At 37.2% G+C, this 19341-nt stretch overlaps 2 protein-coding genes and 1 long non-coding RNA gene across 3 annotated transcripts in view; 1 reads left to right on the forward strand and 2 right to left on the reverse strand.

Moving 5' to 3' along the window:
* Positions 1-19341, reverse strand: part of LOC134654603 (uncharacterized) — an 82550-nt gene that overhangs the window by 29933 nt on the left and 33276 nt on the right. The gene's annotated exons all lie outside the window — the stretch shown is intronic.
* LOC134654865 (intraflagellar transport protein 57 homolog) lies at positions 3577-4969 on the reverse strand. The gene is made up of 2 exons (XM_063510327.1): positions 4948-4969; positions 3577-4712 (listed from the first exon to the last, which is right to left on the reverse strand). Exon 2 carries the CDS (start codon positions 4702-4704, stop codon positions 3577-3579), a length of 1128 nt encoding a protein of 375 aa, XP_063366397.1. The 5' UTR covers positions 4705-4712; positions 4948-4969.
* LOC134654562 (probable serine/threonine-protein kinase fhkE) overlaps positions 16340-19341 on the forward strand; it is a 52113-nt gene continuing 49111 nt past the window's right edge. Inside the window, exon 1 of the mRNA XM_063510024.1 lies at positions 16340-16720. The gene's annotated coding sequence lies outside the window, so the exon portion shown is untranslated. The remainder of the gene's footprint in view (positions 16721-19341) is intronic.

The following is a 19341-nucleotide window of genomic DNA, read 5'->3' on the forward strand; positions in this document are numbered from 1 at the left end:
AGACTAAAGGGGTCCACCAGAGCGCTTACGAACGCTACTCTTTTGATACTTCTGTTTCGAAGACCAACCAACCGAAAAACAATGCTAGGTTATTAAAGATTTTTTAATGAAAAATCTTAACCTCTAGCCACCCAGTACAAGGTCGATTCTATTTTGAATCTTTTTTTTTTTTAATTGTTCAGAAATCATTATATTTTGACAAATCATATAGCTAAAGTTTTGATGTGTGAGCAGCTAGAGGATAAGAGTAGCGTTCGTTAGTGATGCTCTAGTGGAGCTGTTGGACTTGATGACAAGTTTATGTCTGATATAAGAAATTTGTCCCACCCGCACTTACGGTAGGTACCTATTAAGTACAACGTGACGCTCGAAAACAGTATGCTATATTTCGGCAAGGACTAATTTGTCAAACTGAGGGCCATGGAGTCTGACTATAGGAGTCCACCAGAGCGCTTATGAACGCTACTTTTTTGATACTTATAAAAATGAAGTTTTCGAAGACCAAACTGAAATACAACGCTCGGTTATGCAGATTTATTAAAAAGCATAAGAGTAGCGTTCGTTAGTGATGCTCTGGATGACCTGTTGGACTTGATGACAAGCTTATATATCTGGTATAAATAAAACATAAGTCCCTCCGCACTTGCTAGTGAGGGATAAATCTATCTGCTTTACAAGAGGTTATTGTATAAAATTTGAACTATGTAGTCAATTGTGACAGAAAAAATCAACGCAAATGTAAGCGCAAATTACTACAAGAAACGCGCTATATTTCTTTATCATCCATTTAAATATAACAACAATAACAAGACAACAATTCAAGATCGTGCAATATGTAAAATGTTAAATTTAGCTAGATTGAAGCGTTAAATCTTAACTTTAAGAAGCACTATGGTTATAATTATGATAATTGAAAAAAAATTGATAACCCCAGGCTGTGAAACAAATGTCTAGATGGAAAAAAGCTCATGTTTACCTTTATATACCTAGTTATCAGCAGTAGGCTTTATGTTACTAACACTAAAAATTATTAGCAAAAAATTTTACCTTACGCAGTAAGGGCTGATGCCTGAAAGAAGTCAGACCTCAAAAATAAACTTTACATCGGATCTGTCTCTCTGTCACTCGAATATGCAAGAGCGATAAAGAGGCAGACAACAATTTTTATTTTTTTAATTACTGTCAGTTGTCTCCAGCTACTTCTGGATGCCTATCAGTTATATTTTTTTGTTAAAGGCGACATTCCCCATATGAATTAATGAAATACCATGACAATTGTACATACCGATACCGATTATATTTTTATAACTAGTTATTCCAAAGAAGTACTTTGAAATGTTAAATTAGGTACATATTGATATTATAAGAGAGATTGTTACGATACATAATAAGATTTAATGAGTAATATTCTTTTTACAAGATGTTATTTTACTTATTTTTATCGCAAATTACAGCTATACAAAAGTGATTAATTTTATGAAAGCGTAACACCAAATACCTAAGTAGATATAAGTTACAGGTTACAGTAAGTATACAGTATAAATAGATGCTTCATTTCAAGAATTATTACGAAGATCATGATTGAGTGATCAAATTCTCGATCTCGAAATGAAATCTCTAAAACAAATGCGAAAGAGTATTTTATAACGTAAAACTATTGTATTATGTCATTTTTTTATCGTTGTTTTAGTAGGTATATAAGTATAAGTTTTATAATACATAATAAATGCAATGTATATAATCATGTATTTTTAATTAATTTCAAAATCTTGTCCTGGGCTTCCATCAGGATGCCAAATTTACCTTTTATTTATGTATCAAATAAAGGGTATAGCCGGGTAAGCATGGCCAAACTGCCCTTAGCGAAAAAAACAATTTCCTTTTACTGGATTATTAACCTATATATAAGTAGTGCTTTCACCAAATATTAAGCCTCAAATGCTTCAGATTTAAAAAAAAAATGCAAAAAAAGAAAAATCATTTTTATTTTGTTACAGCCAAAGTACTAATCCGATTTCTTTGTAATTTGGGTATGTTGTATATACAATTAAGGTCGCTTTCTGAAAAAAATTATATTGAATTATCTCTTAAAATAATAGTAAAAATTTGCGATGAAAATTTTCAGAAAAATAAAAAAAATACATGCGAGATAGCGACAGTTATCAAATTTACATATTTCATGTAGAATTTAATAATGTTTAACATATATTTTTTTCAAAAATTAAAATCGGGATTAACAGTGTGAAAAACTCGAATTTGTAACATCCCATAATACCTTCTCTTCATACAAAATAACTTGTACGTTATACTAGAAAGTTATATTCCCAACGCAATTTGAATTTAGAACGCGACTTATTTTGCTGAGCGCGGACCTTAAATTCCGTGGCTGTATGCGGCTAGGGCGAACGGCATTCAGAGATTTAAAAAAAAACCGGCCAAGTGCGAGTCGGACTCGCGCACGGAGGGTTCCGCACCATCAACAAAAAATAGAGCAAAACAAGCAAAAAAACGGTCACCCATCCAAGTACTGACCGCGCCCGACGTTGCTTAACTTCGGTCAAAAATCACGTTTTTCACACAATCACGAGCCCCACTTAAATCTTTATTTTATTCTGTTTTTAGTATTTATTGTTATAGCGGCAACAAAAATACATCATCTGTGAAAATTTTAACTGTCTAGCTATCACGGTTCGTGAAATACAGCCTGGTGACAGACGGACGGACGGACAGCGGAGTCTTAGTAATAGGGTTCCGTTTTTACCCTTTGGGTACGGAACCCTAAAAACAGGAACAGGAACGGGAACAGCGCGGGAACAGGAAAATAGGCACGAATTTTATACAGAGCGTTAACGATTGAAAAATGTCTGTTCCTTTGATGAATAAAATACGTCACATTCTAAATTCAAATTCGTAAAGACTGCGTTCACAATATACTTCATTCGTTTATGACTACTTAGCTTTGCTTGTATGAAGAGAGAGTATTATGGGATGTTACAAATTCGAGTTTTTCACACTGTTAATCCCGATTTTAATTTTTGAAAAAAATATATGTTAAACATTATTAAATTCTACATGAAATATGTAAATTTGATAACTGTCGCTATCTCGCATGTATTTTTTTTATTTTTCCGAAAATTTTCATCTCAATTTTTTACTATTATTTTTAGAGATAATTCAATATATTTTTTTTCAGAAAGCGACCTTAATTGTATATACAACATACCCAAATTACAAAGAAATCGGATTAGTACTTTGGCTGTAATAAAATAAAAATGATTTTTCTTTTTTTGCATTTTTTTTTTAAATCTGAAGCATTTGAGGCTTAATATTTGGTGAAAGCACTACTTATATATAGGTTAATAATCCAGTATCCTATTACTTATAACATAAATTTATTTAAGTATAGAATAATGCGACTCCACAGTCAAACAAATGTAGTTTTGTGGAGCTTTGTCCTTAACAAAAAAGTTGTAACTTTTGTGTAATAAATAACTAAAATAAAATAATAAATAAAGTAAAAGGAAATTATTTTTTTCGCTAAGGGCAGTTTGGCCATGCTTACCCGGCTATACCCTTTCAGTATACTTCATTGGTCACCATTCTAGACTCCACATTTCCTAGTAAATTGTTGCTATTAGGATTTTCCTTGGTAGTCAACAACCAAAGCAGAACAATAATCTGGAAATCCAACTCTTGTATATCCTTCTTTAAATTCGCGACAGCTTTCTTTGCGCTAACCAAAGGAGAGTTATCGTTCATCGACGATCCCTTAGATTCTGTTCTTTGCTTGATATTCTCCACTTTAGCTGTCAGTTCATTCAGCATTTCTTGCCTCTCTGTGACGCCTACGCTTACTTCTTTATATTCATTAGTCACTTTACTCAGTTCATCAAGAAGCGCGCCATATTCTTTAACCAAGGGCTCGAATTGTTCATTCAAGATATTCTCTCTAGCTGCAACTTTATCCATAGCCGAACTTATGTTGCCATGGAGTTTATTGAGCTGTGCACCGGTAGTTTTAAATCTATCAAATAGTTCATCCCTATAAGTTTTCATTTGCGCATGTCGCGCCCTCCAATCCCTTCCGTCAGCGGTTATTTTCAATCTTAATGCCGGAGCAACTCTCTCTAGCTCCAGTTTCCACGCTTCCCAATCGTGAACCTTATCCGCCACGTTACTAGACTCTTTTTCGTCTTCACTTCCAAATTCGCCTTCAGATTCTTCGGAATATATCGCCATTTCTTCTTCGACCTTGTCTAACGTTATTTCTGTTTCGTCTTCCACTTGATCTATGTCGTCAATAGTTTCTTCAGTGTCAGTTAAGTTTATAACTGGTTTCTGCCAGACGAAGTTTTCTTTTTTCATTGCCTCATCAGCTAATATGTTAAGTATGTAGGAGACCTCGTCTCCGAAGCCCTGTTTGAGTTTGTGTGAAGAGAAATCTACCGTTATTTGTTTTTCTCGTAAAACTTCGATGATGTTGGCTATGGTGGAGTTGGGGTCGTCTTCTTCCTGTGGTTGGTCGAACACCTTCCCAGCCTTCCTGATGAGCCAAGCAGCGGTCGACACGAACACGAAGAACTGTTCCCCAGGGTTGGTGGAGGTGACGAAGTAGTAGCGACTCATGGGCTTCATTTTTATCTGAGGCCGTAAATCCGTGTCAATTTTTAGCAATCGCAGCTTATCCATTAGATTCAAATCCATTTTAGTACCTATTTGAAAGAGAGAAAAAAACGTTAGATAGGTTACATATTCCCAAAATTAAATACGAGTAATTGCTCTCCAATGTTAGGGAGACCAGCGTAGCTTTAGCGTAACCATGCCCTAAAATACTAGCAAACTATACATACTGTATACCCACTGCGTTCTACTTAAGACTACTCGGGCCTACTCTCCCTCTATCTTTAATTACTACCTATGTATTAGCTAGAAAATCTACATGCAAACTGACCTGCCTTCAAAATCGCTTTATAGCCAAACAAAATAATAGCAAGCAGGCGATGTGCGAAATAATTTGACGTAGTTTATCAGTTTACACGCGGTTGCTATGACAACTGGTTGTCAACACTCGTCCACACCCTCCACACCTCGGAAGTTCCAATCTACGCTACGGTTTACGCGTTACCACACAAATTGAAAAAATGTAAACAAACCTTATTTTGAAACGAAGGGATAGGTACGAAGAAGTACGAAGTGTCCATCGTATCGGGTCTTGGAGGATACAACTAAACGGAGTAGCCATTAACAGGCTTTCCCCTCTGTCGAAAATATGCGGCCAACGGTCATACACAATGTATGGACTGACGTTTATCTGACATGGCTATTTTTACGTTACGCATACAGTTGACGTTCCCCTCCCCCGCAAAAATCGGCAGACTGTTTTGTACAGAAAATTACAGACATGGCGTCTCCGTTTGATTATATCCTCCAAGTATCGGGTAATGATTTTAGGTACCTACTTACCATCACGCTACGCGATTGTTATGCCATTTTAAATCGGTTATTATGGAATAATCTTCGCTATAGAATGTCCAATTTAGATAGAACCCTAAGGGCCACTTGCACCATTTACTAACCCGGGGTTCACCGGTTAAACATGGAGTTACCATGGTTAGGTACTAGTACAATTTGACACTGGGTTTTAACCGATTAACCCCGGGTTAGTGGGATGGTGCAAGTTGCGCTAAATGGTATATAACCATCACAGAGCGTGGCTAACGAAGTCACTAACATCGTCGCCTCCCTCCGACTTGATAAGACGGGTTGTAAGTTTAACCTGCGTATCTGGGAAACAATCTTGTCATATTGAATATACAGATGTAGTGCATAACTGTTTTCCATCGTAATCATAATCATTTATTCGTAGTATTTTCTCTGAAACGTTCGTATTTGCCCTGCTACTTCAGTCAACCTCAGTACCTACATTTTGTACCGATATTGACTGAAATAGCAAGGCACGTTCGTACGTTTCCGTGAAAATACGATGGAATATAATTATGCACTACATCTGTACTACAAACGTACTACATAACTACGAAGTAATGAATGATAATAGTAGGTAATACTCGTATACCCCTGACTGGTAAATAAATAGTGACTAATTTAGGCGTGTTGCTCGTTCCCCCGAAGGTTTGGGAAGCGACTGCCCGCTTTTGGCACGGTGCGGACATTAATTAACGTTCCATCAAACGCGGGCAAAATTAAAAACAATGGGCTAATTATAGCTACTTGCATTTCTTGGCAACGCCGTTGTAGGGATATAAAAATAAGTGTATGTGTTTAACAACATTGTTCTGTACATTAGTGTAAGGCCTGAGTGGACGCTCGAGTTGGGCTTGCAGCGGGGCGGGGCGTGTGGCGTGCATGTTAAACAAACGCAAACGCGTCCACTCAGGCCACACTTAGGTAAGTACCTCTATGGTACCTATATATTATCATGCCGCGATCAGAAAGGGATTAGAAATAACAGATTTCCATACACTTACGTCAAAATCAATATGGATTGACAGCTATCTCAATCCCTTTCTAATCGCGATTCAGTAATACATAACTACCTATTTTAATAAACCGTATCATAATAGGGTCAGTAGTAAAGTTAGTTTCCGAGTTTTCCGTTAGCTTTATATTGGCAAAGGATAAAATCTGCTTTCCTCTCTTATTAAAAATTGTTAACCCCCTGGAAACTTTTTGGTACAAGGAGTACCTAGCTAACTATTTTTAAAAAGGTTAGACTGATGCTTCAAACTTTGCTACAGAATTACAATATTTGTCACAATTCTTGCCTGTTTCATGTAAGCAATACATTTGTATGTTTACTTACCTACAAGCAGATTTCTTTTATTTAGCAAGCTCCGTGAGTCATTAGGCACGACCAAACACGTACGTTAACTAACGGTCGGCTGTGCTGGTTTTTGCTCCTTATGAGTCAGCTTCTAGGCTTTTAGCACAGCCCAGGTCTTATGCAGCACTTTGACTTCATACTAGGTAAATGTCTACAAGAAATTTCCTTCAATACTGGGAATGGGACCGCTGGAAGCGCTGGTGGCCTAGCGGTAAGAGCGTGCGACTTGCAATCCGGAGGTCGCGGGTTCGAACCCCGGCTCGTACCAATGAGTTTTTCGGAACTTATGTACGAAATATCATTTGATATTAACCAGTCGCTTTTCGGTGAAGGAAAACATCGTGAGGAAACCGGACTAATCCCAATACGGGCCTAGTTTACCCTCTGGGTTGGAAGGTCAGATGGCAGTCGCTTTCGTAAAACTAGTGCCCACGCCAATTACTGGGATTAGTTGCCAAGCGGACCCCAGGCTCCCATGAGCCGTGGCAAAATGCCGGGACAACGCGAGGAAGATGATGACTGGGAATGGGACCGAAAAACACTCAACTCTTTTATCCTATACGGCTCGGCCACGATATTGCGCGACTGGTGTCGGCGACGGCGGCAACCATATGTGGGAATGAAAGGTCCGATCGCTGTGTCTCGCTCCAACCTATAGTTGCCGCCGTCGCGAGCCGCGCAATGTCGTGGCCGAGCCGATAGGTAGGTAATTAGGTATAGCTATTCCAATGTAAACAAATCAAACCACGTGACTCAGTCATTACGCAAATCAGATGCAAGATGCAACTATTCAATTATTCATATGAGTCCGTCTAAGCTAATTTTGTACAGACTTTGCATTAATAAAGTGTTGAAGTGTCACTCGTCATATTTTCAATTTTCATACGAATTTTACGTTAATTATTTATGGTGTCGATTTCACACTCTGTCCCTTGCCATGTCGTGTCGGTGCAGCGTCTGACTAGCCTCTCTAGGTACACGCACTTAGCTAAGTAAAGATACTGGATATTCCTTAACTGTGATCCTAAAGCTGAATACGGTTCAAACCTAATATCTCGTGATTTTAAACGGGCATTCTGTAAATGTTTGATCGATATAGCCTTATTTTGGGGTTCTATATGTATTTAATCAGTGAAATTAGTCATTCACGTAGCGTTCTTTAATTTAGGGAATGATTATTGTTTGGTAATATATGGTGCGGAGTGCGGTTCGTATTAATTAGCCGTCACTGCATGAGCTACGTAACTAAGAAAGTAACTACTCTATCCACTCAAGTACCTTTCTGAACTAGTGGCCAACGGTTCTACTAACAGCACTGTGCCCCACCCACAGTTCGGTACCTTTTAGTCAACCAAGTCAAGGATTTGATTACTAAATTGAATATTTAAGGCACTATTTAAGGCACTGTCGCCATGTAATAGGCGACATGGCAGACCACATAAAAAGTTTACGATCTACATTCTACCTCATTACGAGACATGCAAACATGGTTGTACCTATATTTATCGGCCGCTTTAGCGTCCGGTCCAAGTCCGGTCAGTTTAAAAGGGAAAACTATATTTCATTAAAATATCTGTAAATAAACCACCACCAGTGCTGGACACAAGCTTGTTTTACAGCAAGGGGGTTAGGGTGAAAATTTCACACACACAGTTAAATATTTATAGCAAACTTCCAAAAACATTGATAACTGCATGCTTTACCGTTCGCGTACCGTAATAAAATGGGGTAAGTAGGGACAAAACAAACATTTAAACCTCGATTAAAATTTATTTTTACATGTGGCACGTTGGTTTTTATACATGAAAAATATTACGGCCGTATGACTGTCATTTGATCTCATAATTTTAACGAAATAGTGGGATATGCCCACATGGGTTCGCGAATTGCAACTGCACCGACCGACGGAACCGCGCGTGCGCAGTTTTATGTGGGTATAATTAATTCGGCCTAGGCAATGTTGAGTTATCTTTTACTAGAAGGCCGAGTGACTAATCATTGTGACACACAGACGGGCTGACAGACATACAAACAAGAATAATTGTGATTGACTTTGTACATTAGATCTTTTAAAGAGATACCTACCTATCAATAATGCATATTTATTTATCATAGAACCGCCCAACTGATCGTTTTATCGGAATATGGTGAAGAAATGGTGAAGTGATGGCAATTGGCAAATTGATTGTTTAAGACTCTCCCATCCCGTACATGTATGATTAAATTGATGAATTGGACCAGCAAAGTTAGCTTTGGCCAGCTGTCAAATATACCTATCACCGAAAGGTGCCAATGTCGAGTGCGCCAACTTGGTTACTTAATTAACAACTTATAGTATTTAGTGGCCTTCCAAGTTCCACAGGCATTGAGCCTGCACCTGCACTAAGAACGCCGCAACGTGTCTGCAATCGCGCAATAGGGCTAGCTTTAGTTTAGTTTAGATGGCTTGTCATGCGATTAATCAACGCCGTGCGTTGTCGGAAAGCCCTCGACGGTTCACACTTCGTTAACTTTATGCGTAACAAGAAGACTGTAACGTGTATACCTACATGTCCATCTTTTTGCCATCTATCGCCGCCGTGTGTAGTGTAGTGTCGGAGACACACCCGACGACGGTTCACCTTGCCACACAGCGAAGCGCTATTTTAGGACGCCGGTCCAAACAAAATTCTACAAAAGACTTGATGATAAGACACAAGTACGACTAAATAATTACTTAAATATATTTGTTACATTAACTTGCAATCCGGAGGTTCGAACCCCGGCTCGTACCAATGAGTTTTTCGGAACTTATGTACGAAATATAATTTGATATTTACCAGTCGCTTTTCGGTGAAGGAAAACATCGTGAGGAAACCGGACTAATCCCAATACGGGCCTAGTTTACCCTCTGCGTTGGAAGGTCAGATGGCAGTCGCTTCCGTAAAAACTAGTGCCCACGCCAATTACTGGGATTAGTTGCCAAGCGGACCCCAGGCTCCCATGAGCCGTGGCAAAATGCCGGGACAACGCGAGGAAGAAGATGATGATGTTACATTAACTTTTAATTTTAATAATTGTTTTTTTTTCTTATGTAGGTTTGAAAGCTACAGACTGCATTTAAGGGTTAATGGTAGTTTCCTTATTTGACTAATTATACTGACAGAGATATACGAAACACTGTCATTATGGTCATTATCACAAATAATTAATATAATTAGGGATCCAGACCATTGTCGCCTATAGAACATAGAATGCCGTGGAGTCATTGTTAATATTGTTATGCACTTTACTCGTAGTAGGAATAGGAACGTTTATACTAGTGTGATTATTCATTGGTGTAAGGTCAAGTAACATTTCGCATAGGTAAGATGCAAATAAAGACCTCATTACTTCAAATAAATACTTTGTGTAGGTAACTATCGCCGTTATAACCACGCGCAATTTGTAAGTAATATAATATACAAACGTAAAATTTCGTCCGCTCAGTTGCGAGGCCTATTGTGATTAGTGACTCATATTTAACGGATACGATAGGAAGTTAACTTGGGTTTGTAACTTTAGGAGAGGTCACAGAGACACATATATGTCGTATCCGAGCGTCCTTGTTTACAGAGGTGCTGACGCATCCACAGAACCTAATTTTCCAGGACAAACATCCTGAGGTAACCTTTACTCAAAGGTTGAGACCACACAGACTGGACTCACTACTATAATATATGGGTCATAAACCATAAAAAAACTGCCTAAGCATATAAGTGTCAATCTAGTAGGTATACTAGATTATATTATGCTTATCAGTTGATTAACGAAAAAAAAATCCTAATTAAGTAAATAACGGTTCCACGATTAACAATGTCTAATAGGTAGTAGGTTTTTTTTAATTACTTACCTCTACTAAGACCTCTACAATCTACTAATGTTTTTATAAACTTCCCAATCAAACTTTCATTCCTCTGGGAGATGATAAAGGCTCAGTGAATCTGTCAATAAATAAGTGTATAAGTATACATATATTTTAATCAGTTATTAAATACCTAATCGCTAAACCATCTCGACTCGACTTATAAACAGAACTTGATTTTATTAGACCAAATTAAGTTATTACTTTGCCTAGCCGGCTCCTATATTACCCACTTACAAGCATTGAACATATTGGCTGAGTATTACGCATACACAGGTATGTAATTAACTCCAATTTAAATGATTATTGCCGTTTGAATGATGCTATATTTAGTCTCAATTAGGTATTGACTCAACCGGAGGGTTCCCATATTATAAATGAGGAATAAACATTATTAAATCATGCAACTAATTTAGTTTTATTTTATTATTCAAAGTATACTGTCGTGACCAATCAGTTGGACATTCAATTAAATTTTTAATGCTCTAATGTTGGGTGGTCTGAAGTTATTTGTCCTAGCGTATCATATATAACTCCAGACATTTTCTGATGTGGAATAAAAAAGGCTCTCAATAAAGAACTGTTTTATCTCGTATTACTAGCAACGATAAAATTAGAAACGCCGGCGACCATCGAGTCGCAGTCGCGACTGAGCTCTCGCGCCGGCCACAGACGGGCATCGTTTTAAATTTAGAATTTATTGTTTTCCTTTTGTTTTTTTCGGGAGTGCGTTACGAAACTTGTGCTAGTGTTTTTTGTGGAACAAAGTTTTATATTTTTCCCTGTGCTCTGGGATGTGCATGTGCTAATTTGACAGCGGTAAGTTTTCAAAAGAAATAACTTTTTAAAGTTGTCACGTTTTGTTAAATTTAATTTTACGGAAACTTTTTCTGATAAGATACGAATTGCTATTGTATTTGGTTTAAAGAGACTCGCTTGAAAATTACTGAGCTTGCCTTTTAGGTAGTGTCCTACGTTTATTGTCCTTTCATAATGGAGGACGTTTGTAATCGACCTCGATAGTGTTTAATTTAGAACTGGGTTTTAAAGAGACTGCGTTTCTTATTTTTACTGGCGTCGGATGATTCGCATTTTCTGCACTAGGTCGTCGGGGAAAGCTCTCACCACGTCAGCGATGGTCAAAGCAACTTTTAGGCTAGGTTCAGATGGTCGCGCAGTGCGCGATCAACAGGTGCTTGCTCACTTGTAAATCTTATAATACCTAGGTACTTCTTAAGTTATTACTAATAACTTAATAATAGTGTGTCTACTCTACTTAATAGTAGTGTATAAAACACAAATTAAAATATTTTCATAGAAGTTATTACTTACTACTTAAACTATTTAAACTTAACATATTACAATAATCGAATAAAATAGGTATTTACAAAACGAAATGCGAAACTGGTGTAGAATGTAAGTATTATTGCAAAACATCCTTGGAGAAACTTTTTCTGCTCTTAATCCTTAAATACTTACCTACTTTCCTCTTAAGTATCATTGCTCTTAAGACGTGCGACTTGCAATCCGGAGGTCGCGGGTTCGAACCCCGGCTCGTACCAATGAGTTTTTCGGAACTTATGTACGAAATATCATTTGATATTAACCAGTCGCTTTTCGGTGAAGGAAAACATCGTGAGGAAACCGGACTAATCCCAATACGGGCCTAGTTTACCCTCTGGGTTGGAAGGTCAGATGGCAGTCGCTTTCGTAAAACTAGTGCCCACGCCAATTACTGGGATTAGTTGCCAAGCGGACCCCAGGCTCCCATGAGCCGTGGCAAAATGCCGGGACAACGCGAGGAAGATGATGACTGGGAATGGGACCGAAAAACACTCAACTCTTTTATCCTATACGGCTCGGCCACGATATTGCGCGACTGGTGTCGGCGACGGCGGCAACCATATGTGGGAATGAAAGGTCCGATCGCTGTGTCTCGCTCCAACCTATAGTTGCCGCCGTCGCGAGCCGCGCAATGTCGTGGCCGAGCCGATAGGTAGGTAATTAGGTATAGCTATTCCAATGTAAACAAATCAAACCACGTGACTCAGTCATTACGCAAATCAGATGCAAGATGCAACTATTCAATTATTCATATGAGTCCGTCTAAGCTAATTTTGTACAGACTTTGCATTAATAAAGTGTTGAAGTGTCACTCGTCATATTTTCAATTTTCATACGAATTTTACGTTAATTATTTATGGTGTCGATTTCACACTCTGTCCCTTGCCATGTCGTGTCGGTGCAGCGTCTGACTAGCCTCTCTAGGTACACGCACTTAGCTAAGTAAAGATACTGGATATTCCTTAACTGTGATCCTAAAGCTGAATACGGTTCAAACCTAATATCTCGTGATTTTAAACGGGCATTCTGTAAATGTTTGATCGATATAGCCTTATTTTGGGGTTCTATATGTATTTAATCAGTGAAATTAGTCATTCACGTAGCGTTCTTTAATTTAGGGAATGATTATTGTTTGGTAATATATGGTGCGGAGTGCGGTTCGTATTAATTAGCCGTCACTGCATGAGCTACGTAACTAAGAAAGTAACTACTCTATCCACTCAAGTACCTTTCTGAACTAGTGGCCAACGGTTCTACTAACAGCACTGTGCCCCACCCACAGTTCGGTACCTTTTAGTCAACCAAGTCAAGGATTTGATTACTAAATTGAATATTTAAGGCACTATTTAAGGCACTGTCGCCATGTAATAGGCGACATGGCAGACCACATAAAAAGTTTACGATCTACATTCTACCTCATTACGAGACATGCAAACATGGTTGTACCTATATTTATCGGCCGCTTTAGCGTCCGGTCCAAGTCCGGTCAGTTTAAAAGGGAAAACTATATTTCATTAAAATATCTGTAAATAAACCACCACCAGTGCTGGACACAAGCTTGTTTTACAGCAAGGGGGTTAGGGTGAAAATTTCACACACACAGTTAAATATTTATAGCAAACTTCCAAAAACATTGATAACTGCATGCTTTACCGTTCGCGTACCGTAATAAAATGGGGTAAGTAGGGACAAAACAAACATTTAAACCTCGATTAAAATTTATTTTTACATGTGGCACGTTGGTTTTTATACATGAAAAATATTACGGCCGTATGACTGTCATTTGATCTCATAATTTTAACGAAATAGTGGGATATGCCCACATGGGTTCGCGAATTGCAACTGCACCGACCGACGGAACCGCGCGTGCGCAGTTTTATGTGGGTATAATTAATTCGGCCTAGGCAATGTTGAGTTATCTTTTACTAGAAGGCCGAGTGACTAATCATTGTGACACACAGACGGGCTGACAGACATACAAACAAGAATAATTGTGATTGACTTTGTACATTAGATCTTTTAAAGAGATACCTACCTATCAATAATGCATATTTATTTATCATAGAACCGCCCAACTGATCGTTTTATCGGAATATGGTGAAGAAATGGTGAAGTGATGGCAATTGGCAAATTGATTGTTTAAGACTCTCCCATCCCGTACATGTATGATTAAATTGATGAATTGGACCAGCAAAGTTAGCTTTGGCCAGCTGTCAAATATACCTATCACCGAAAGGTGCCAATGTCGAGTGCGCCAACTTGGTTACTTAATTAACAACTTATAGTATTTAGTGGCCTTCCAAGTTCCACAGGCATTGAGCCTGCACCTGCACTAAGAACGCCGCAACGTGTCTGCAATCGCGCAATAGGGCTAGCTTTAGTTTAGTTTAGATGGCTTGTCATGCGATTAATCAACGCCGTGCGTTGTCGGAAAGCCCTCGACGGTTCACACTTCGTTAACTTTATGCGTAACAAGAAGACTGTAACGTGTATACCTACATGTCCATCTTTTTGCCATCTATCGCCGCCGTGTGTAGTGTAGTGTCGGAGACACACCCGACGACGGTTCACCTTGCCACACAGCGAAGCGCTATTTTAGGACGCCGGTCCAAACAAAATTCTACAAAAGACTTGATGATAAGACACAAGTACGACTAAATAATTACTTAAATATATTTGTTACATTAACTTGCAATCCGGAGGTTCGAACCCCGGCTCGTACCAATGAGTTTTTCGGAACTTATGTACGAAATATAATTTGATATTTACCAGTCGCTTTTCGGTGAAGGAAAACATCGTGAGGAAACCGGACTAATCCCAATACGGGCCTAGTTTACCCTCTGCGTTGGAAGGTCAGATGGCAGTCGCTTCCGTAAAAACTAGTGCCCACGCCAATTACTGGGATTAGTTGCCAAGCGGACCCCAGGCTCCCATGAGCCGTGGCAAAATGCCGGGACAACGCGAGGAAGAAGATGATGATGTTACATTAACTTTTAATTTTAATAATTGTTTTTTTTTCTTATGTAGGTTTGAAAGCTACAGACTGCATTTAAGGGTTAATGGTAGTTTCCTTATTTGACTAATTATACTGACAGAGATATACGAAACACTGTCATTATGGTCATTATCACAAATAATTAATATAATTAGGGATCCAGACCATTGTCGCCTATAGAACATAGAATGCCGTGGAGTCATTGTTAATATTGTTATGCACTTTACTCGTAGTAGGAATAGGAACGTTTATACTAGTGTGATTATTCATTGGTGTAAGGTCAAGTAACATTTCGCATAGGTAAGATGCAAATAAAGACCTCATTACTTCAAATAAATACTTTGTGTAGGTAACTATCGCCGTTATAACCACGCGCAATTTGTAAGTAATATAATATACAAACGTAAAATTTCGTCCGCTCAGTTGCGAGGCCTATTGTGATTAGTGACTCATATTTAACGGATACGATAGGAAGTTAACTTGGGTTTGTAACTTTAGGAGAGGTCACAGAGACACATATATGTCGTATCCGAGCGTCCTTGTTTACAGAGGTGCTGACGCATCCACAGAACCTAATTTTCCAGGACAAACATCCTGAGGTAACCTTTACTCAAAGGTTGAGACCACACAGACTGGACTCACTACTATAATATATGGGTCATAAACCATAAAAAAACTGCCTAAGCATATAAGTGTCAATCTAGTAGGTATACTAGATTATATTATGCTTATCAGTTGATTAACGAAAAAAAAATCCTAATTAAGTAAATAACGGTTCCACGATTAACAATGTCTAATAGGTAGTAGGTTTTTTTTAATTACTTACCTCTACTAAGACCTCTACAATCTACTAATGTTTTTATAAACTTCCCAATCAAACTTTCATTCCTCTGGGAGATGATAAAGGCTCAGTGAATCTGTCAATAAATAAGTGTATAAGTATACATATATTTTAATCAGTTATTAAATACCTAATCGCTAAACCATCTCGACTCGACTTATAAACAGAACTTGATTTTATTAGACCAAATTAAGTTATTACTTTGCCTAGCCGGCTCCTATATTACCCACTTACAAGCATTGAACATATTGGCTGAGTATTACGCATACACAGGTATGTAATTAACTCCAATTTAAATGATTATTGCCGTTTGAATGATGCTATATTTAGTCTCAATTAGGTATTGACTCAACCGGAGGGTTCCCATATTATAAATGAGGAATAAACATTATTAAATCATGCAACTAATTTAGTTTTATTTTATTATTCAAAGTATACTGTCGTGACCAATCAGTTGGACATTCAATTAAATTTTTAATGCTCTAATGTTGGGTGGTCTGAAGTTATTTGTCCTAGCGTATCATATATAACTCCAGACATTTTCTGATGTGGAATAAAAAAGGCTCTCAATAAAGAACTGTTTTATCTCGTATTACTAGCAACGATAAAATTAGAAACGCCGGCGACCATCGAGTCGCAGTCGCGACTGAGCTCTCGCGCCGGCCACAGACGGGCATCGTTTTAAATTTAGAATTTATTGTTTTCCTTTTGTTTTTTTCGGGAGTGCGTTACGAAACTTGTGCTAGTGTTTTTTGTGGAACAAAGTTTTATATTTTTCCCTGTGCTCTGGGATGTGCATGTGCTAATTTGACAGCGGTAAGTTTTCAAAAGAAATAACTTTTTAAAGTTGTCACGTTTTGTTAAATTTAATTTTACGGAAACTTTTTCTGATAAGATACGAATTGCTATTGTATTTGGTTTAAAGAGACTCGCTTGAAAATTACTGAGCTTGCCTTTTAGGTAGTGTCCTACGTTTATTGTCCTTTCATAATGGAGGACGTTTGTAATCGACCTCGATAGTGTTTAATTTAGAACTGGGTTTTAAAGAGACTGCGTTTCTTATTTTTACTGGCGTCGGATGATTCGCATTTTCTGCACTAGGTCGTCGGGGAAAGCTCTCACCACGTCAGCGATGGTCAAAGCAACTTTTAGGCTAGGTTCAGATGGTCGCGCAGTGCGCGATCAACAGGTGCTTGCTCACTTGTAAATCTTATAATACCTAGGTACTTCTTAAGTTATTACTAATAACTTAATAATAGTGTGTCTACTCTACTTAATAGTAGTGTATAAAACACAAATTAAAATATTTTCATAGAAGTTATTACTTACTACTTAAACTATTTAAACTTAACATATTACAATAATCGAATAAAATAGGTATTTACAAAACGAAATGCGAAACTGGTGTAGAATGTAAGTATTATTGCAAAACATCCTTGGAGAAACTTTTTCTGCTCTTAATCCTTAAATACTTACCTACTTTCCTCTTAAGTATCATTGCTCTTAAGACTCTTAAGTAACTTTCGAACACCTCAAAATGGTTAACTAGGTATATACCTATATTTTTATATACTACTTAAGGTAAGGTACACGTGGCACAACAATTTTATTGATAAAAGTAATCTTAAAATATAGGTAGCTAAAATTGTATAGGTACCGTAAACCGGGGTGACTTTCAAATGCAGGGGCGACTTCGATATGTCAGTTTTTCAGCCGTTACATATTTTTATTCGGATTTTTAGTAGTAGGTAAACAAGTATGTATAATAATCTAACTTGTTACACGAACAGTTCGAGAAAATAATGAATAATGATAATTTAGTGGCAGATTTAAAACTATCAAAGTATCCCCAAAATTTCCTAAAGTCACCTCGTTTTACGGTACCCAGTACCCATATAGATATTTTATTTCTTAAAATTATTAGAGACCAAAATCTCAACTAAAACTCTTAATAACAATAATAACTTTTTCAACATACAATATTTTTTATGAATAAATGCTGAAATCTTTATACATACCTACATAATACATATATCTATCGTCCAAACTGAAAAACGTGTATTTTATTACGTTGTTTATGGAGTTAGAAAAACATATTACTGATCACGACTCAAATGGCACCCTGTATACAATGTCAAATTTGAATGCTCACACGCCGACGACGTGTTACTAGAAATAATGAATTAGAAAAAAACTACTAAATTCTAGTAAATATTTATATGGTCAGTCATATTTTAATAATATTTATGGTGATCAGGTTTTTTAATTATGAGTGCACTTATGTAACAATATTAATTCAATAGGTAATTATTTCCGAAATAAGCTATAAAATAAGGAGTTTACCTACATCTTACAATAATGGCACACAGACATTTTGGGATCTTATTAAATACGTGCAAATAAAAATGTGTAAGAACTCACCTTACAATCTTAGTTATTAGTTATAGAAATGAAATGAAAGAGCCAACAAATAACTGATAACGTTTAATCCGCAGTTATCACCAATCTATTATGCCTTTTATGAGACTGATAAGGGGGAATTTTTCCAATACCGTGAAGATACACCATAAGCATATGGCAGCATTTGCATTGCAGTACCTACGTATTTTTTTATTATGATCTAAGGTTTTATTTACAAGTAGGTACCTATATGATTTGAAAAAATCTAAAACATAATTACTACGACAGGAGGTATTTTTAGGTGCCCTTCAATAGCTATTAGAACGATCGAGTTTTTGTTTTCAACCTTTTTTGCAATACGCTACTTTCCTGCTAAAAATAAAATAAAAAATATGTAGGTACCGCCTGTTCCTGCATCGGTCAAACATATAACAACCTGCTACACTATACGCATACTAGAGTTAATGCAAAGATGTACTACAGAGTGATTCAAAATGACGACACTCTTACAATAAAACATTATTTGATGAGACGATCTGTTATCTGTACCATTCAATATAACTAGGTACCTAAGACTAACCAAAATTTGCATCCAATAGTACCGCGATATAAATATTAGAAATATTTATATAAAAACCTGTCTGGAATGTTGCTTGCTTGCAAAGAGCACTAGCTTAGGTATTTTAAATTTGCTGAAATTGATAATAAGTATATACCTTATACCTAAGCGAAACGGAAGAAGGTAATGCCACTTTTAAATTATGCAAAAAGCCTATTAGGCATTATCATTATGTCGTCGTCGAAAAGACACGAGTTGATAAAAATGCAGCAATGTGTTTCTAAACAAGTGTCGCCGAGAATTTCGTCATTAGAAATTTGATATCCGATATGTTACACAATTATGGGATGTAGGTACATTCTACTTAGGTCCTGTTATTTATCTATATTTTAAATCAACATATTGCATGCAACATACTTAAATAAAATGAAATAATCATGAATGAATAATTCGTTTCAGAAGTGATTTTAACTAAAAA

Source organism: Cydia amplana, chromosome 15 (assembly GCF_948474715.1).
Source record: "Cydia amplana chromosome 15, ilCydAmpl1.1, whole genome shotgun sequence".
Classification (NCBI taxonomy): domain Eukaryota; kingdom Metazoa; phylum Arthropoda; class Insecta; order Lepidoptera; family Tortricidae; genus Cydia; species Cydia amplana.

Bases quoted from the DNA above. Each gene is read 5' to 3' on its own strand.
- LOC134654865 (XM_063510327.1), bottom strand. From the start codon at position 4,704: ATGGATTTGAATCTAATGGATAAGCTGCGATTGCTAAAAATTGACACG.